The sequence below is a fragment of the Cottoperca gobio genome, chromosome 16, assembly GCF_900634415.1.
Source record: "Cottoperca gobio chromosome 16, fCotGob3.1, whole genome shotgun sequence".
Classification (NCBI taxonomy): Eukaryota; Metazoa; Chordata; class Actinopteri; order Perciformes; family Bovichtidae; genus Cottoperca; species Cottoperca gobio.
Window position 1 is genome coordinate 21,249,372 of NC_041370.1, and position 21,132 is coordinate 21,270,503.

At 43.4% G+C, this 21,132-nt stretch overlaps 1 protein-coding gene across 5 annotated transcripts; it reads left to right on the forward strand.

Annotated features, from left to right (window-relative positions):
* The first annotated feature begins 356 nt into the window (after window positions 1–356).
* mms22l (MMS22-like, DNA repair protein) lies at window positions 357–20,900 on the forward strand. Of its 5 annotated transcripts, none has more exons than XM_029452234.1 (26): window positions 357–506; window positions 1,157–1,354; window positions 1,678–1,803; window positions 2,084–2,136; window positions 2,752–2,839; window positions 2,960–3,137; window positions 3,381–3,474; window positions 3,799–3,929; window positions 4,763–4,876; window positions 4,960–5,136; window positions 5,436–5,498; window positions 5,597–5,716; window positions 6,491–6,726; window positions 9,011–9,227; window positions 9,361–9,650; window positions 13,206–13,387; window positions 14,252–14,402; window positions 15,322–15,461; window positions 15,909–16,051; window positions 16,708–16,864; window positions 17,400–17,545; window positions 17,712–17,923; window positions 18,074–18,240; window positions 19,271–19,367; window positions 19,535–19,702; window positions 19,829–20,900. In XM_029452234.1, exons 2-26 carry the CDS (start codon window positions 1,182–1,184, stop codon window positions 19,902–19,904), a joined length of 3,699 nt encoding a protein of 1,232 aa, XP_029308094.1. In that variant the 5' UTR covers window positions 357–506; window positions 1,157–1,181; the 3' UTR covers window positions 19,905–20,900. The 5 variants fall into 5 exon arrangements, with proteins under 5 accessions (XP_029308094.1, XP_029308097.1, XP_029308098.1 ...); XM_029452237.1 differs by having other exon boundaries at window positions 1,181–1,354; XM_029452238.1 differs by having other exon boundaries at window positions 422–443.
* The last annotated feature ends 232 nt before the right edge of the window (window positions 20,901–21,132 follow it).

Sequence of the window (21,132 nt, forward strand, 5' to 3'; positions counted from 1 at the left end):
ATTAATTTTAGACATAGTGATCAGTGTTCATCGCGTGTGTTAAGGCCTAGGCTATATATTTGGTGTAAATAAACTTGGACTTGAAGTCTGTGACTCTCTTTGTTAACAAAGACCAAATTGAAATGTTGAACTAATTGAATTAAGGTCTCGTGAGGGTTAAAATAGTTGTGATAGAAATAAGAAAGAAACTCGAGAAATAAAGACTTTGAAACAAGCACGAGACATGGCAAACACATACAGGACAGTAACACACTTCACCTGGAGAAATAATTCGACGAAGGAAGCACGTTGCAGTGAGACCTCTTGTTTTGTGTCGATCTACGACAGGGCCACGCCCACTTCAAACTTCGGACCAATCATCGGGCGCGGGGCGAGTGTGCGCTGCGTGGAGCAGACGCGCGGGAGACCCCGAAAACCCAAACAACGGAAATCATGACAGCAATGTAATCCTAGTACTTTGCTTTGAATGTGTGAATATAACATTACTTAAGAAGCCGGAACAAAAGGTTTGTAAATGTTTCAACAGATTCGTGTTTCTGGAAGCGCTACTGTGTTTAGTTTCCCTGTTAGGATTGCTGCTATATCGGTTAACTAGCGCTAACTTTGCATTCAACATAATCAGATACTACTGTTACTAAAGTAGCTAACATGATCAGGATGCTTATTTACTGGCTGACATATAAACACACACATGTTGTAGAGAGAATGAACCTTGAATAAGTGCTGCTGTCCCGCGTGCTGCATTATGAAGCAGCTTGATATGTTGTTAAGCACGTGAGCATTACTGACTAACGTTAGTAGTTATGAAGCAAGGCAACATCAAATGCCATGTTTTGAAGGTTAGTACGAGTGGAAGACATTGACAGCCGTCTGCTGGATAATGGCAGCTTCTGTTTGATTTGACTTCACGTTCATCAGCGTGTAACGTTATTGTGTGAGGTTTATTGCATTTTTCTACTTAAGATATATTGTATAGCTATGCTTAAAACGGATTATTGCTTTGAACATATAGTATACTCGTGTTTAATTTGCTTTCGTATAATACATCTTCACTTGTGTGTGAATGCCTGCTACTTTTATCTGCACTGGATGCAACAAGTCACTGTTTTGGGAAATGATCTCGTAATGTCTCAATATAATATGTGTGTCCTTAAAGGTGATACTGATTCTGTACTGGCAGCATGGCAGACGACTTCAGCCAATCCCTCACCCCGCCAGTTTCTCCATTCGCAGCAGACAGCTTATGTGAGATGACTCCAGCCCGACCGCCATGCTTCTGCTGCTCTGAAATAAAGGAGGACCCCACTGGAGCACTCTCCCCAGATGGATACACTGCAAGAGGCTCCCTGAAACGGTAGAGTCACTGTCTGTCGGTTCTCCATAATCACAAAACAAACTAATGTTCTCACTTGGAGGTCAACAGTTTTCACTGTACATATTTTGTGAAATTGTCCTGATGAAAACTGTTGACAGCTCCATCTGTGGATTATCCTGAGTAACTGGATCATTTTTCTGGAAACATACACTGCTGTTGGTCTTTTTCCAAAGGTCAGTTTTTGATGTTTTGAGCACAGAAAATGAAATCCAGTCTCCTCCATTTAACAGAGTGGCAGCAGAAGTCTCGGAAAAATGTCAGTAAATGAAGTCTTAACTGATGTGACTGTATCCGCTCTGTAGGCTGCTGTTGCGTCTTGACCCGGCCCCCGCAGAGTATGAGACAGACACGGTGGAGATCTTTGGTTTCCCCTGGGTAACAGAGACATCATTGGTGGAATCTACAAAGCTACTCTTTGGTCTGTTCAGGTGAGCCAAGATGTAGAACAGATCTCAGTTAAGTTTGCTTTAAAATAATAATAATAATAATAATAATAATAATAATAATAATAATAATAATAATAAACCCAGTTTTAATGTTTATTTGTGTTGCTACAAGCACTCTAATTTGAAGGTAATTTTCTATGGCTGCAAAAGCTTCAAAATAAAATCCTTTTTTTATTCTCAGTACTAATTTGTTGTAAAACAGTGTCCACCATGTGTCATTCACATACATGTCACTAGTCTGTTTCCCTTTGTTATATTTCAGACAAAAGGTTTGCAGGCTGGAGTTCTTGGTGCAGTCCAGCTCACATGACTTTGGTAAGTCTGTGTAATATGTAATCTACAATCCAGCGAATAATCCAACCTTTCGTTTTTCTGTTAGTGTTTTCTCCACACAGTAAGCCATTATTTGCTCACATTAACAGTCACCTCACGTGTTTCCGAGATGCTTATATGTACATTGGCAAACAGATCATGTCTGTAGTGTAAAGAGGAAATATACATGTGGTTAAAAAGTTTTAAAATATCAAATGAACTCAAGGCCTTTAAATTGAGGGGCAGTTGGTCTAACCAGTGAAACACAGTATCAGCCGGGGAAATTGCTTTGTGCAAGGCAGAATTATCATGAGGAGAAGTCTTACTAGCCAAACACTATGAATGCAACATACAGTACATGCATATATGGTGATTAGTATGATTAACTGAGCAAGCAGCAGCAACAGTGATGAATAATAAAGATATACATATGGGTGCATTAGTGTGCTTTTCTGAAGTGAGCACACTAATTAATCAGCTATTGCGAACTGTTCCAACAAACCAGTTTACCATAAAGAGGTTGTTGAGTGTTTGAGTCATGTCTGATATCTTATACAGTGGGCTTGTTTTACATAAGGTTTTAGGAATACTGCCCACAACATCCCCCATGTGTTTTAGGGCAAGCAGGCAACCTCCACTATGAAGCAGAGGACCTCAGACAACAGTGTGTTTCATTTCTTCAGTATGTCAAAGTCTTCTTGCACAGGTAACTCTACATTTCATTTCAACACCAGTACCACTCATTTAAATGTGTGTATACATATATGTTTGAATGCTGCTGTTACTGCAAGTGTTTATATATGCATGTCCTTTTGTATCTGTTCAGATACCTGGAACCTTGCAGCTCTCTGGATACAAGTCATTCACACCCCTATGAAGAGCTGGAGGCTCAGCTCCCCTCTGCTCTTCTGGAGGAGCTGTTCAGCATCACTCTCCTCGTAGGACGACTCAAAGACCTGCCTACCAACGTTCTGAGTGCCTTCACTATATCTAACCCGGGGAAGGTGTGTTTCTGATGCATGGGCGTCAGGTGATTTTGTAAAGGAGATAGGGCTTTGAAAAAAAACCTTCAACAAAAGTGTGGATGGCATAAATGTAATACAGCTTTACAGAGCAAAGGAAATACTATAAACTGTTGAGAGCTAAGAGTTCCCATCACCCAGAACCTTACTATAACTGGAGAAAATATTTTCACTAGATGTTCCTACTATTTACATTGAACTTGGTGTTCTGTATTCCTCCCACAGATTTTTCCTCCCTCTTGGCATTTGTTACACCTTCATCTTGACATCCACTGGTCAGTCTTGGAGATCCTTCACCTGCTTGGTCACAAGATGCAAGGTATTTGTCCGCTTAGACAGGAAATAGACACTAAAGATATTGATATGTGACTTGTAATATGTTATAGTTTACAGACTGATTGTACCTGTAATAATGGAATCCAATAAAGTGGAAACACGGGAAACGTTTTATGGAAAGAAATCTGCGTAATAACATGAGAGTGTGTAATTGTTAGAAGCTGCTGCAGAGACAGCAGATTCTCTCTATACAAGACCGTTTGAATGATTGTGCACTGTGCCATCTAGCGCAGTGAGCATAATCTCCTGACTTGCAGCTAATTATCATGGAAACAGGCTTTTAGTAATTTTACCTGTTTTTCTACAGGCCAGGTGGTGTACGCCCACCAGTTTGTGAATCTGACGGGAGAGAACCTGACCGATACCAGTCTGTTTGAAGAGCACCTGTGCAGTCTGCTGTCTGACCTCACTGGTCTGGCCATAGGCAAATACGGCAAGGTCGGCGGCTGGCCACAACTCATTACATTGTTGAGATGTATCAGCAGTGTTTCTAGGTTGCTGTTTTAACTAGGGGAAAAATGCAATTCTCGTATTAAATATGTTCATTACCACATTTAGTGCTCCGTTGATATAAAAATGGATGGAAGCTGCGGATGGCACTTACCGAGTATGAATTTGGCTTCTGTCATCACGCCCACAAAAGGTTTCCCCCAGAATATTATCCCTCTTAGGGTGGAGAAGCCTCTAAAACAGCACGAGGACTGGATGGAAATAATATTAATTAATATTAAACCATGTTTTAGTACTTATTGTACAAAGTAATGAAAGTTTTGAAGATGCTTAGTTTAACTTGTACTGCTTTAAGTCAATGTAAACCAAAAATGATTTAATATTAACAATGAAACGATCCTATCGTCACAGTTGTTGGTTGTGTCCTGGTGTCTCACACCAGAAGCAGGTGGAACTAGAGTCTCTAACTTGGGAACTAAAAAGAAAAGGGTGCGTTTTTATGTTCCTCTCCACTCCGGCGTCACAAAAGCGACCATCTGCTCTCAGACTGCGCGACCTTTGACGTTGTGCGTGCATGTTGAAGGTAGCTAGCTAACTATTGCAGAGATCGCATTTATAGAAACAATTTAGATGTGATGATAAATGCTTCGAGAGTCTGGAAATGTTTTGCTTTAGGTACCATAACAGTGCTTTAATTGTACTCTTAATAAGCTGTACAAACCCTGCTTATGTTATTACTGTATAACTGTATGATCATGTCACTCATAGACCCCATGCATTTATGTAGAGCAGAGCTAACTATGTTAAATGTTGATTTCTAGGTGAGGCCCACAGAGGCACTGAGCAGCCATCACTACCTTTGCTCCTGCACCAAAGAGCTGTGGGTCCTGCTCATGCACCTTCTGGAGTACAGGAATAAAGTGTTGCACACACAGGTAACCCAAATACGCACATGTTCACAGTAACGCAATCAAATCTGACTGTCCTCACTACATTACCAACGTGTGCTTCCCTCTAGTCTTTCTGGAGCTACATGAACTCGTTGTTGAGGCCTCTGGTTTCAGGGAAGCCAGCAGCAGAGCAGTTCAGTGGCCTCCCCACGCACTGTAAGGACCCTCTGGGATTCACATGGTGGCTGCTCTCTCATGTAGCAATGTTAGGGCAGTACAGTCGTAACGGCACTCTCCAGCACGAGGTAAGAGAATCACATTATTTGACATCTTTAAATGTTACACTGCACTCTAAAAATGCATGTAGGTGCATCTAATTTCATCCAGACATGTTGATGAAAAGAGACACATTGCAGAGGACTGTTGATGACGGTGCCTCTGCGTTGAGAGCAGGTACTCTGATATCAGGCACTGTCTACTTTAATCTTACATTGTAATGCACTTTTCAGCAATTATTCCCATATGTACACTATGATGTGAAAAAAGAAAAGCAGGTGTTGTTGGATTTAGTTTTTTAAATGTCTTGTTTTATCTACACTCACAGAAACATCTGGGGGATAATTGGACTTTTGTGGAAGAGTTGCTCAAGTTAACCTGTAACCCTAAGGTCAGTACTTCTTCTAGTTCATATGAATTTTTAGCCAAAAACCAAATCTAGTTTTAGTAGTAAAATGAACAGCATCATGTGTCTGTGTGTAATAACAGGGAGGTCTAGCAGAGGAGCAGGTCAGGATGCATGTCCACTGCTGTCTCAGTCTCTGTCTGCTGTGGGAACCGAGCACCAGTGCTGTCTCCACCCTGTGGGACTACTACAGTAGGAATCTGGTGAGGACTCAACCTTCAGAGGAATCAAGGCTGTGGTCACTGATGGTGTAATATAGATGATACAAGTTCTCATTTACTACATGTAAGAAAGCAAGAGGTCATTTCTCTCCTGTGTTTATGACGTAAGAACAGCTAAAGAAACATGTTTGCAAGGTAAACTTTTCAATTTACCTTCATTTATTTCTCACCTGTGAAACAACAGGTGGGGGGGACATAGTTTGTCGTGATTATTTTTGTATGTGCTTATTGTTGTACTAATTGAGGTGAAGCACTAGCCCATGTTTTAAATAGGACTTTTGAGTGAGTTTTAAGTTCTCTCTGCACTCTAAACACAAGGTACATATATCGTATGAGCAAGTTTTAACATTACTGTTACTTTCTTTTTACTTTTCTACTTACTAGAAATGTATTTTAATCTGCGTTCATCTGCAGTTAGGGAAAACATGAAAGTGCACTTCAGCCTCTTGTGGCCGAAATGAGAATCATAAAATCAAACACAAGTCTCACAAACAGAAAAAAACACTTAATAAACTAAGGAAAGTTTATTCTGGCAAGACCTTTTGTTCACCTTTTGTTAGGTTGTAAACACTATTTAGATCAGACATAGAAAATGGATCACCAGAATAATTATTTTTGCTCACTTAACTCTCATTGCTTCTGTATTTGCATCACATCTGTTGCTATTTTGAAATTTGTTGTCATGTTATTAAGAAGGTTGCTGTAAATGGGCCTTTACGGTTACATTATACATTATATTCTGTCCCTCCACCCCAGAGTGCTTCATTCACTGTACCCTGGCTCGGGATGTCTGGCGTGGGCACTCTGTGCAAGACGCCCCTGGCTCTGTTTGAGCAGGCCCGCAGCTGCTGCTCCCCCTCTCCCCTCCACTCTCCAGGACACACTCAGCTCTACCGCTCAGCCAACTCCTTCCACATCTTCCTTCGAGTGCTGGCCCTGTGCCTCGCCCAGGACAGGGCGGGTGGAGTCCCACAGAGACAGATCAAAGGAAGGTAAGTACGGATAGCAGGCTGGGAGGCTTTGTAGTTCTTTCGCTCCTTCACATTCACTTCCACCATGGAAAGTAGGTCTCACGGCCAGGCAGTTGACTCCATATCCAGCATTTATTATTTTGGAGGAAGAGAAGATAAAAAGGGAAAACATGGAATAGAAGCTGTGAGAAATGATTACTAAATCAGGACTAGGCTTTGTAGCATTCCCTTTTCCCCTTGATCTTCTAATGTGTGATGTGTTTAGTGTGCTGTTTGGATTTGTGTGTGTGTATAGGTGCATACTCGCATGAATACACAAACAACATGTGTGTTTGCTCACTATCATGCATTTCAGTCTTGTTTGTGTGCGTGCCAGGTGCACCGAAGTCTCCCAGCGCGTCTTTGATATTTACTCAGACCCCCCAGTGGAGCAGGTGTCTCAGGAGTCAACCACCTGCTCTTCAGCACAGACCAGAGCCAAGAAGCCTCCTAGGGATGCACACACACACACACACACACACACACACACACACACACACACTGCACCTGCTCCCAAGAGCAGTGACATGGTGGCGATGAGTGTGTGAGGCCATTGGATGGAGGAAGAGTGTGTGTCTTTGTGAAGGAAAGTAAGAAAGAAGAGAGGAAAGATCACAAGCTAATGCGCACATCAGAACCAAGCGCTGGACCATCCTATATCCCTGGCCGGCTGAGCGCCAGAGAGAGGCAGCCGTAGCTAAATCCGCCTAATGACTTCCCTCTGTCTGGAATGTGCTCAGTAGCTCTGCAGACATGGGGGCTAATTAGCTAACGAGCGTGGCGGTTAATTCGCCTTAACGAAGCTGTGTTGGTTTCCAACACGGATAGAGAGGGGAGCTCGGGTGGTGGGGAGCGGGGGGATGTGGGTGGTAGGCAGTCTGGCAACAACCAGACTGGGCTGGGACAAGTCCAGATCCCCTCTCCCCTCCTCCACCTCCCTCACCACTACCTCCTCCCCCTCAGGAGGCGCGAGGCGTGCCGACTGTATCGCTCTAGCATTTCGGCAGCGTTCCTACTCCTGGCCGGGCTCTGCGGGACACCCGCGCCGACCGCATTAATGGGATCGACTGCTAGCATGTTGATCTCCAACGCCGGGAGTTAGGAGCATCTGCTCGCCTCCGGAAAAAAAAGCTGTCCGGAATAAACAAACAGACAGACAGGTTGGGAGAACACAGAAAATCCTCACTGCTGGCTCCCAACGCGCTGGTTATATCCCTGTTACATATTACCCATTCATCTATTTAAATCTCCCTCCTCTCACACGCTGACTGCACGCTCGGCCACCTTCTCCTGTTATAGTCCTCTGTGAAGATGATTTCGGTGTTAACCTGGTCTTTCTCAGTTCCTCCCTCGTTTTGCTCCACTCCTTTATATCAGTCATACTTCTTACACTGAGTTAGTCTTGGGATGCTGGCTGTTTGTGTTTCGACACAAACAGCAGCTCCACTCACCTGTGTGGGCTGCATCTGTGTTTGGGAGGTGGTGTGTAAAGAGTGGGGCGGGGGGGGGGGCTCCAGCCTTATGTGTTTTCCTGCCAGGCAAGCAAACAGCAAGCTGGATGTGTGGCAATGCATGTGTGCGTGTGGTTTTATTGATCTCTCTCTGGTGTTGCAGTAAATTGGTTTGGCTGTAGAGAGAGGGACCAAGCGCCTACTGCTGTGTGTCTGAGTGTCTCTGACATTTAACATGATCTTTAAAGGCATTTCTCCACAGTGCCCGCAGGATCTAACAGCGTGCTGGGTGAGAGAACCACCCAGCACGCTGTTAGATCCTGCTTACTCCCTCTCTCGCTTTTTCTTTCTCTCTCACACACACACACACACACACCGGGCTGCCCGGCCTCTCCCCTGGAGCTGAGAGGGCAATGGAGACAGGTGGTGGGATGCACAGTGGGGGTGGAAAGTTCAGTTAGTCAGCATTTTAAGTCAGTTTTATTTTCTTTTTTTAAACAAATCCCCTCTGAAGAGCTGGGGAGAACAAGTAAAATAAAGAACAATTGAAATTGGATTTTGTTTTAAACATTTAACCATTTTGTTGCCCCAGATTAAGTGATATTTAACATAATTAAAGAACACTGTCATTTTGAACACTTCCACATCTCTGGCCACTTTTTCTCTAGCAGACCATTATTACATTATTATTACAGGTCATTTAGCAGACGCTCTTATCAGAGCGACTTACAGTGAACTATCTACAGGGACATTCCCCCTCGTGTACTACAGTTTAAAAGCACTGTCTCTTCCTCTGTTGTTCTCTTATGTTTCAGGATTTATTCCAAGTTCTCCTCAAAGAAAATGCAAGAGTTACCAGAGGCGGGCCTCATGAACTTTCTGCTGCTTTTTCTGGTGGTGGCCAAGCAGGTAGAGCTGGAGGATGTGGCCGGCAGAGCCTGTGAGCTGCTGGGTTACCTTCCCTCTAACTGCCCCCCTGGGCACCGCACCCTGGTCTGGAGGGGACAGCTATCACTGCTGCTGTTGTTCCAGGTATTGTTTATCAATCTGAAATTGTATCTGGAAGTGTGTTGTTACAAGCCAGGCACACAACAAAGGCTTTTTTTGATGTACCAATTCCACCAGTTCAAGATTGTTTTCGCATCATCTGATATTTTCTTTCCAGGAGAGGGGTCTGGATGTTGGTGCACAGGCTAGCTGGCTGGCCTCCTCCTTTAATGAGACTGCCAAAGAGTTCTACGATAAGACCACAGAGGTGTCTCGCAGGCTTGCCCTCTGGGGGCCCCTCGGCTCATACCTGGAGGGTGTGGCCGAGGTGTTCGAGACAAGCACCAGTCTCAACCTATCCGAGGAAAAGCTGCTCAACGAAGGGTTTGATTGGTTGTTGCCTGCTTGCCGCCTCTCAGAGCTGAATTCCGCCCTGGGCTTTCTGCAGATCGTCCTCTCCCAGCTCAGGTGAGACAGCTGCGGGAAATATACACACCAGCTCCTACATATGTCTGACTTTCTTGTCTTTCGCTGATAGCTGCTCCCTCGCAGCTGGTGGACACATTCAGACAAATGTTTTTTGGCCATGTCCAAGCTAAGCTTCTATTAACATCTGATAAGTGGCTGAAGCAGAGGAGAGCGATCTCTTCTGTTCTTCCCAACCCAGCCCAGAGTCCACTTACTTCTCATACTGACAATAGGTGGATTGTGCTGTAAGCGGGAATGAGTGTCTGTAAAGACCCTGTGTTCCGTTGAGGCCCCTGTTAGTCTCAGTAGACCTAGTGGCCCCCGTGTCACCCTCACCAGGTGCTGGTGAAGCTCTGAGTAGAGTTACAGGCCCGAGGGACCCTCCATGGACCCTCCTGTCGTCATGGGGATGGTGGCAGCGAGACTATGGTCAGTAGGGCATCAGGACGGGTTCAGCTGTAGGACACGGGTGTTGGTTACACGATCGACCCCAGCTGAAGGTCAGATCCACAGCTGAAACAGTGTCTGTCTATGCGGGGAGGTAGAGGTGGGGACAGAAGGGAGAGTAGATAGAAATCAGGTGACTGGAAGGCTATGAGTGAGGAAGGATGTGTGATCTTTCACTGTAGATTTTCAGTTGAATCTGGTGTTAAAGAGTTGAGTTTCATCATGCTTGCCAGCCAACAACCCTTTACTTTCCAATAAATCATAATTATCACAAGTAGTAAGAAGTTTAGCAAGTAATACAATTACCTAAAGTAAGAACTTTTTTTTAACTTTTTGTATCAACAATGGAGAGCATAGCCTGTCCAAATGTAGTCATGATGGCAATGTTAACACAACCAATGACTCTTAATGAAAGTAAACTCAAAACGTTCCAGGGCTGGGAATACTTTGAAAGAATACTTTTTTGATAACTTTTAGAAATGAAACCAGTTTTTCTACAAAAACAGAAACAAAAGTCACATCTAAACATAAGCAGCTGTACAAGAGCATTGTTCAAATAGAAATACAGTCTAAACTGTTCTCTATTTCAGTCATTTGGAGTCATGTGTCTGGCTACTTCTGAATCTAAGCTCAACATTCACTCCTTTACGCTCTGTTTTGGTCTCCACCAACTCCTGAGGGAAGTATTTGGTTCTCTGAGGCTAAATGCTCTTCTGTGTTCACCAGCTAACGACTAACTATTGAACATTGCAGAGCATTTAAACCTAGTCTGTCATGACAAGTGAAAAGATGCTTAAATGCTCATCTTTCATTCATTGTTAATGCTTTAAAGTGTGTGATCAGAGGTTAGCTAAAGAAGAAAACAAATCCGAGCCAGCAGACACATTTCAATCGGTTCCCAAAAAAGTAATAAGGTTTCATACCCAGCCCTAATAAGTAAATATTATAGGTTTTCTCAATGTGAATATGAATTGGGATATATACTGGAGGCTTTACTAAGCATAAAATATTAACTGTCACTTTATACTTAAACAACTTACAAAAGGTTAATAAATGAGCTGAAACACTAGAAAGAAGGACATTGTAAAGTTAAGTGTTTCATGTGGATGTATGATTGCTTTAATTCTCCAGTGTATACGTTCCACCCTCTCCACCATGCACACACACACACACACACACACACACATACAAACGCCCACACACCAAAAGTGAGACGCTAACCCAAGTGTACTCGTCTCTTGTTCCACTGCTGGGCTCCTATAACATCTCGTTAGCTTTGCTAATTCCCAAACTGCCCATCTCAGATCTCAGGGTTGGAGGGCACACATTTGCACATTAATGGCCAAGAAGAGAGAAGAAGAGAACTCCCACAGGCCCTCTGTGTTATGGCCCGGACCGCACTGACCCATTTAACCAAATAAAAAAATACCATGTTCTCTCTTTCCAATCCGTCCCACCAAATTAAACATAATTGTTCGGCCTGGCAATTCTTGGTATCTCTTTGTGATTAATGCCTTTTCTGTGACACAATTAATGGGCAATTATGTAGCCTCGCAAATTTAGCCTGTGCATCATTATGTCTACCTAGAGCCGCGTGGAATCTGCACACATTAAGACAATTATTCTGCCAACGGCTGAGGCAGTGGAGGGTCCGAACATTCACCCTTGATAGCCATTGCCATGGTGCCGAGGCAAGAAGCCAGTCCCAGGCGTAATTCCTCAGTTTAATTCCTTCCCATGACCCTCTACTGCGGGAGAGTGGGGGGTGTCGCTGGTTGATGAGGTGAGCTGGCATTGGCACACCATGTTGAATCTGTTTTTTTGGTACAAACCAGTAATCCCCATCTCCTTGGCTTGATGTAATACAAGCCTCCCTGTGAAGAGTTGTCCTTTGTGAGCATTAAGACCTCTTACCGGATATTGAGCCTTTCTTTTCAAAGTCAAGGACGACTACTGTTAGGTGACAGGAGTTTGTAACAATTCCACCTACACTTTTTGAAAAAGATATATGGACACTATATTGATCAGAAAGTGTACCTGGATTAAACCGCTTGTGCCCGGGTGTGTTTGATGTGTCATTATTAGGATGCTATATTTTATGCGTTTTTATGGCTGCAGCTGGGGGGAAGGGTTAAACAGGGTCCCTAATGGTGTGTTGGCATTGAGTGTGTGTTTGTGTGTACACATTGTAAGACGCCGCAGTGAGGAGGATTAAGTGGGGTCTCTGATGATGTCTTGTACAATGAGGGTTGATGGGTGTGAAAGGCCCATTCCGCAGTAGTAACGAGGCTAATGAATTCAGACTCTAATCGATTGTCTCAGCTCTCTCTGGATTAGATGCAACCTTGCTGGAAGGGAAGGCACTGCTGAGGTGTGTGTGTGTGTGTGTGTGTGTGTGTGTGTGTGTGTGTGTGTGTGTGTGTGTGTGTGTGTGTGTGTGTGTGTGTGTGTGTGTGTTGTGTGTGTGTGTGTGTGTGTGTGTGTGTGTGTGTGTGTTAGTAGCAGACAAGAGTGTGTGTTAGTAGCAGACAAGAGTGTGTGGTTGAGAATGGGATAAAAAGGGGGGGGGGGGGGGTACTAGTTCCTCTGTCCTTTGCTCCTTCCCCAGCACACCTCCACCCTGCTTCCCCACACCCCCATCCGGGCGAGTGAGGGGGACAGGAGGATCATCTCCAGTCTAAATGAGATTACAGCTCCTTCAGCTGCTTATCTGGGCTAATGCCAGCCACTGTGGGGCTGCTGTAGCGGCTGGGGCTGGGGCCGGGGCCAGGGATGAGCCAGAAGAGCCAAAGTATAGTCTGTGTACAGGGGATCAGCATTAGGCTCCACTCTATGCCTACAATATCCTCCCCACCTCTACCTCCACCCTGCTCTGCTCCACACTGCAGCGCACCGCCGCACCCAGTAATCCCCCAGGAGAGAAGAGAGGGGAAGACACATGGAGAAGGAGTGAAAGGAGAGAAACGGGGGGAGCAAAAGGATTTGAGAAAGTGGAGGGCGGAGTTGGAGGGTGTTGTACACAAGAGGGAGCGCTATGTTTTGGATTTTGGATTTGGATAGATTTGTTTATCTGCTCTCTTTGTGTTTGTGTGTCTGCGTCCTTCCAAGGCGGGTCCATCAGCGCAGTGTCCAGTCAGCACCCACCTTGACTTGGGCTCCCGGTAACACCAGTGTGGTGAAAGAGCGCCACCTAGCGATAGCAGCAGCACTCTGGGCGCACTTCTTCTCTTTCCTGCGCAGCCTACGCCTCTCCCAGACCCCTCCAGCGCAGCTGGCAGATGCTGCTGCAGGTCAGTAACGCCCACTGGAGACAGAGAGTGAAGGGAAGAAAGGGCTGCAGGAGGACAGGGTGGGGGAGAGCAGGAAGGAGTTTTGGCCAAGACTTCAACCAAAATGTATTTGTGACGGCTGATACTGATCATTTTGAGTTGATGCCAATATTTGACATATCGGAGAATTTAAGGGGCAGTTATATATACATATGTGTATACATTTTATATATGTGTGTGTTGTAATATATAATATATTGTATATATATATATATAATATATCTCCTATATATATATATATATTCTATATATATATATATATCTATATCTCTCTTCTCCTCTATATCTTATATCTCTTCTCTCTCTATATCTCCCCCTCTCTCTATTATTCCCCCTCTCTATCTATTCTATCTCTCCCACCCACACCTCTCTATATCCATGCTACATATATATATGCATCCCCTATATCTATATATATCTATATATATATATATATAATATATATATATATGTGTATGCATATATTATGTATGCATGTATATATATATGTGTGTGTGTGTGTATATATATATATATATAATATATATATATATATATATATATATGTGTATGCATATATATATGTATGCATGTGTATATATATATGTGTGTATATATTATTTCTTATTAATTGTTCAGCCAAAACACTTTCTTATGCCAATGCCATATATTCTATAGACATTGTGTAACATTTCACCCAAACTGATTCAAGCCGCTTGGGGTCCAATCAGGTTAGGGCAAAGAATCAGAGTTCTGATGGCAACACTTCTGACGCTGCACTGTAATCATGTTCGTATCAACTTTCTAGAAATACAAACGAAACCTAAATAATTCCATCTTCCTCAGGCTTCACCCTGTTGGCCTTCGATCTGCCCAGCTCCGCCCCCCCGGACCTTCAGCCCAACCCCGTCCAGTCTATAATGCAATGCTTCGGCTGGGACGACATGCTTCACCCACTCCTGGTAACTCGCTACCTTCCCCATCTGCTCCAAAACAGGTACAGTTAGCCTTCAAGATCTACCCTTTGTGCCTTTTACCTCAATCACAAAGCATTTCATCACATCACTCTAATGGGAGAACATCAGGTGAGTAAGACGGGGAAGATGTACACCGCTGAACCTGTCAGCTATCAAGCTTCATCGTGATAGATACCACTTGACAAAAGTCCTGTAGGTATATCTAATTAATTAATTAGACAGTGAGCGTCCTTGGTATTATCAAAATAGGTTTTAGTGAAGAAATTGCTCCCGTGCCTGGAAACAGAATACAAAATGTAGTACATCTTCACAATTATCCTCAAGGGTACGAAACAACGTGACTATTTCCACCTCAAAGGTCCTCTTCAGACAGTGCCAAGTGATATTAAGGTGCTCCACCTGAATATAAAGCCAGAACAAGGACACTCCTCCTATTTATTGTTTAGCAGTACCCGCCTGCCAAGCCTCCATTTACTGCAGTTTGAGCTGTTAGCAATATGTTATTTATAAAATGAAGTATGCTTTTATTCTTGCAAAAATGTAATTAAATTCAACACCTTAGATAGAAATGTTCACCTCCCTCTGTCCTAGTAGACTCATCCTTAAAAGCTGTATGTCAGCTCTGAAGAAATGTCTTAGGAAGATGCATTCACACAAGTTGATTTCATCTTTTAACTAAAGATTTGTGACTTGGCATAGACGTTCTGCTGTCAGTACACAAAACATATGACCACTTCAGCACAATGAGGCATATAATGTGCATTTTAACATTGACACTAATGTTAAATGTGCTTGCGTACACGTCTTATGTTATCTCCTTCCCTTTAGTCACATCCATCTTTTTGTCTTCATATGGTGTTTGTCTTTGTTCATCAGGAAATTGCCACTTGCATATTGAACAGTAATTCAGACATTATTCTGCGTCTCTGTCTTTCCCAGTGAGCTGGTGTCCTCACTCAGCAGCGATTCTGCCGGTGTCGTGTCCGGCTCGTCGCAAAGCCCGTCAGTGAGAGCCTGGTTCCGCTGTGTTCTACAGCAGCACCTCCACAAGAACCCGGATGGGTCTGACAGCAGAACAGGTAATACCACAGAGTCTACCGTGTATTTCATAAATCACCACGGTACAAGAGTTACTTGGATATAGGGGTGTGTCATTTCTGGCATAATATGGAATTCAGATGTCATTCATCGACTATTTAATAAACTCTTTGGGGAATACAGGAAATATCTGGGATTATTGCAAACTGCAAAAAGAAGTAGCATTGTAACCAGGAGTTCTTTATCTCCTTCAGAATAAAAACCCAATTAATATCTTTTTACAACAGATTTAAGAAGTGTTGCTGTACTCAAACGCATCCTCAAGCTTCATGACCCTGACTCTACTCTGATTAAAACAGATGTTGTTGCATCTTTCCGGAGAAAGAAAGCTTAGACTTGTTTACATTAACGTGCTTGTCTTGTATTAGAGATGCAGGATGCCATATTAATATTGAAGTACCCGGTGTTTGTGCCTGCTTTGCTTCCAGGCCGGGCTGTGGAGGAGCAGTTGTGTGAACTGACCCGGCTTGTGCTGAGACTTCCTGAGGTGGAAAGTCTTTTGCAGAGAGCGGGCCTCCAGCCCACAACCCCGAGGACCGAGCCCACTGCAGCCCTGGAGATCTTTGTCAAGGTAACGCATGTTCAAAGGTGTCAAATACACAGTTTGTGTAGGAGGTCTATGATGTACCTTTAAAATAAGACCCCCAAAATCACCTTTTTTTTAATCAATGACTCCCCCTGTGTTGTCTTGAACTGTTTCTCGCATACCTTCACGGTGAACGACGAATCAAAAAGTCGTGATGAATTGAAGTAAGTGTAACAGCATTTCACTGAACCCTAACGATGTAATACACCTTGGACCTGTGAAGCATCGGACTGTTTACCAAAGTGTTGGTCAAATGCAGCGCCCGTTTACTTTAATTGATGAAGACTTTTTATTCTGAGTTTGGATTTTTCATTCACCGTGTAGGCATGCGAGTAAAACAACGTTTTTGTTGAATAATTGAAGGGAACACAGGTGAGTATTTGATATACAAATGGTCATTCTTTAGTTGAAGTATTCATGTAATGTCCCTGAGATGTACCCTCTTCCTCAGTCCATCCTTATAAGACCGACAATTCCCAGCATATCTCAGAATGTATTTGAAATACATCCCTGCACCTTTACTCAACTCTGCACTGTATGTGATGCATGCCAAGCATATCACTGTCGTCCTGCAGCAGCCTGTATTTACATGCAGATATTTCCATGAATGTATTTCCTTATCTACTTTCTCATGCTGTCAGGCTGTAGGCAGTGTGTACAGTGGACTGCAGGTTTTGTCTGAGCGTTCAGCCATGGTGACCAGAGCCCTGGACTACATTGGTGACATCCTGAAACACATTAAACCCTCTCTGGTCAGCAAGAGCCAAGAGGGACTGCAGCTGGCCTACTGGGCTGTTGGTAGGTGCAGAGCCCACATACTTTATACCAGAGGCTCTCTGTGTGTCTGTGTACCAGGGAGCCCTATAGCCTATTGTTTTCACTTCTATAGTCTTAGTAATGTGAAAGAACAGCACCAGAGTGATGTATTAGAAAGATGTTAGACGTGTATTAAACATTGTTACCATCTCAGCACAGAATACCCATAAAGCAATGCGATTGACATCAATTCAATTAGCTGCAAGTCCTGCACCTAAACAAAACATCACACACACATATCAATATCAATCATATTTTTAAGATTAAAAGAAAATCAAAGTATTTGTTATAATATTTTAACGATGAAGCCTTTTGTAAAAAAATAATAATAATAATAATGAATAAAAAAGATTTTATATCATGATCATTTAAATGAATGAATCTGAAAACTGTTCACAGACACAACTTTGAGAATCACTGCTTTAGATGATGTTCATTTGTTGTTACAGTGTGGTACTAGTGACAGTAAGGAATCATTGCAAGTGTGTATCTGACTGTTTGGTGCTGTTGGATTCAGGTTGCATAGTGAAGCACTGGAGCCCCCTGCTGGCCACATCTAAAGCCCAGCAGCTGCTGTTCCGTATTGTGGACGTGCTGCTGCTTCCCCACAACCTCACACAGCAGGATAAAGCTCTGAGGGACAGCCTGTCTCTATATCTACAGGTTAGGACAAACATATACTGTATTGTACAGTGAATCATGTTTTGGACAATCAGGCCATGCAGCAGGCCCAGAGCTGTTTGGTGTTATGAAAGAGTCCCAAAACCCTTTCATTGCTCATGTCTGTCATTTGTTCATAATTTGACTCTTTTAATTGATTCTCCTGCAGGGTCTGTCCGTGGCCTCCAGTGTGTCTCAGTCGCAGGGTGCCTACCTGAAGCAGCAGCTCCGCTCTGTTACCCGCAGATATCTGGACCATTTCCTTCCTGCATCACCTTCCATCGGCATCATTGCCAACCACCCGGTGCTCCTGAGCGCCTGCGAGGCCAACCCAACCACCCGAGGAGCAGTGCTGAGGAGGACCATCCTGGAGGTGCTCTGGTACGTCGCTAGAACTGGGATGTTGAGAGACAGAAATATATCACTGGCAGATTAGATTTCATATTTGGTTACATAACCTAATTGCAATCCTATCATCAAGGACCTAACCACATTCTTGTTGATGTGATTTCTTGTTTTCCAATTTTACAGCACAAGCTTCCTGCAGTTTAAAGGTTATGCCCCTCCGCCTCGACTAGCAGCGGTGATGATGTTCCTATTGGAGCTTCTGAGGCGAAACAGCGACTCAGACCCCGCCCTCCTCACTCTGCCCCTCCGCTCCCTGCTGCGCTGTGTGATGCTGGTCAACGAGCCGCAGGGTAAGATCATGCTTGTGCATATACGCACAGAATAATCCAGACCTTTATAAAGTGTCGCTTTTCTACATTGAGTGTCAGTGCCTTCCAGTGTTTGGACGTTGCCTCCAACTACACTCGTTACTGTAAGTGCAATAAAACCTTTGCGAGTAAAGAGCCAGTAAAGCACAGCGCACTAGCTTGTTACAAACAAGCTAAAACAAAAGCCACCTGTATGTAGGCTCACTGTTTGGCTTAGTTTGCCGTGTAACTTACAATCTGGCAAACCAGTGGTACCTGCAGGAACGGGAGGACTGACTGATCTCTTCTTGATTCTTTCTAAACTTCACTCAGGAATATTATTTATTTTATGGACATTTTAGATTAGTCTCCAGTGAGATATTATTGAGTTTATTTAGTGGCTTTGCTGTTATAAACACCTCATTATATACAAAATAAAAATGTATTCTTCACCTGTTCTGAATTTATTCTTTTTATAACTGGTATATTAAAAATACTTATATAGTAATTAAAAAGTACAGTCAAGAGTATCGACAAAGAGCCAAACAGGTGAGGAGCATCGCGTAGAGACGCAGTAACGATGAAATCCTAACGATACCCTTTACCTAAGACGGGAAACGTTCCGAATGGGAGCTACTAAAAGGAGGTTCAGGTTAATATTGCGTTATCTTAAACGCAGTGAGGAATTGTCTGTCTTGTCTGTCATTTGGATGCAATTTTGATTAAACACAGCAAATGTTCAATTTCTTTTTATCCTTCAAACTCTTCCAAAATAAATGTGACCAGACCTCCGTTTGCTGCAACATCACTTCTCTACCAACTCAATAAATGCTGTAATTATAGTACTTACTATCAGCGAGATGGTTGCAAACATGTCTTTAATGCTTACAATTTTCATCAATCCTCACTTTGGGGCAAATTATAAAGAAAAAAAAACAAGTTTCTGTTTATGGTAATCACTGAAGGGCTGTCTAATGATATCAGTGTGTGTGTGTGTGTGTGTGTGTGTGTGTGTGTCTGTTATCCTGTGCAGTGAGGAAGACGAGCACAGATGCCTTGCAGCTTGTGGTGGAGCGATGTGCTGCTGCATCTACAGAGGGGCCGTGTGACCAGATGATCACTGTCTTACGGTAATTGGCAATAATGTCTAGTAATAAAATTCTGCACCTGTATTAGAGCGGTGTGCCGTTGGATGCACAGCACTGATATAGGCACTGTAGGCACAGATAAACACGATCTATGTTACGCATTTTATCCTTCATGGGTTTTACTGTTTGTGTAATCACAATACTCCTAGGTCGTTTGTGGAGGAGAACGAGGGAGTCTACGACAGGCAGGTATACAGTGTCCTGGAGACGGTGTCTGTTTTAGATCCCTCTGTGGTTCAAGCGCTCATCCCCAACCTGTCTCTCAGTCTGAGAAACACGGAACACAAGAGAGGACTGGGCAGGAACATCGCCTTGAGGTGAGCAAGCACATGAATCATCGCCTTAAAACTATTTTTAAGTCGTCTAGACTAGAGATATTCTGCAGTTGTATGCTTTATTGAATGTGTCCACTGATGTGACTGCTGCATCTCTCTGTGTAACAGGACTGCATATAAGAAGTTGCTGCGCCTCCTTGGAGAGAGCGGGCAGGCAGAAATAACCAGTCTGGAAGTGGACTGAAAAGTGTTTTTCGAAAAAGGACCATCTCCAGGAGCTGTTGCCAGTTTCAAGAACCACTTGTTAGTCAGACCAACCTTCATTTTGTTGTGTCAAATGTCTTAACTTGAGTGAGAAAAGGGCATTACTGTGCTGCTTACAAGGGTATCCTACACACTATGGGGGGTTAGTGCATTTCATCAGCTGCGTTAATGTGAAAACCAAATCTGCTGGTGCAGCATGCTAGAAACACAGCATGGATACATGAGACTGTGAAAGTTTCAAATGTCTTATCAGCCGTACTTAAAGGGACAGTTCACCTTGACATTATATACCTCTTACATGTAGGGACAACCTACCGAATTACACCCGGCAAACGTATCACCACGCAGAAGGAAGCTAATCAAACCTGCCACTGAGCTATCGAACGCTATTAATGTTTACATCTCGCGCCGTTGAAAGGCACGAGCCTCTCGTCCATGAGAAGACGCACACTTCCTTCTGCGCGGTCTTGCAGTTGCCGTGTGTAGTTTGGTAGAAAGAAAATAGTTCCAACATGAAACCGCTCACAACAAAGTCTGTCGATCTTGAGAAGCCGGGTCATGATTTCTAGAAAGAGACTTTGCTGTTGAGTTTTGAGAATGTATTTTTTGGCGCTTTGAGCGCCACAAGCCGAGTGCATCTAGTTCCATCATATTAGAGAAGACGGAAATCTCTACGGCCTCCAACACTCTGCAACTCACACCAAAACTATCTAGATTGATAATTAGCTCTACAGGTAAGAGAGAAAATATGTATATTTGATTTTGGGGTGAACTGCCCCTTTAAAAAATGCCTTATTAGCTGTACTTAAAGAACACTGAAGGTCCTTCATGCATGAGCCTGGTATGTTCCAATCATGGACTATAAGCATAATATCACCAGGTTGTATATATTGTACATATTGTAAAGAAGGTGCAGCTCTGCATTTTGGCAGATCCATTATAAATAAAATAAAATGTGACGATAAATATGAATGACTATTTTTGCTAACACCACCAGGTGCTGCATCTGTGTCTACTGTGTCACTCTGAATTATAGACTTGATGGCGGTCGTGGGAGAGCCCAAAGAGTTCAGCAGCAGCAACGACAACAAAACTGAAGGAGAAGAGTACTGTTTGTTCCAAGTCTCAGCAATCTCTTGCAATCCAGCTCTAGTTTGCACCTAATCACATGAAGTCTCACTCCTGTGTCCCACAATCACCAAGTCCCA

Coding starts and splice junctions, on each gene's coding strand:
- mms22l (XM_029452234.1), top strand. CDS start 1,182: ATGGCAGACGACTTCAGCCAATCCCTCACCCCGCCAGTTTCTCCATTC. Junction 3,138..3,380: donor CTATATCTAACCCGGGGAAG/GTGTGTTTCTGA, acceptor TTCCTCCCACAG/ATTTTTCCTCCCTCTTGGCA. Junction 16,052..16,707: donor CCCTGGAGATCTTTGTCAAG/GTAACGCATGTT, acceptor TCATGCTGTCAG/GCTGTAGGCAGTGTGTACAG.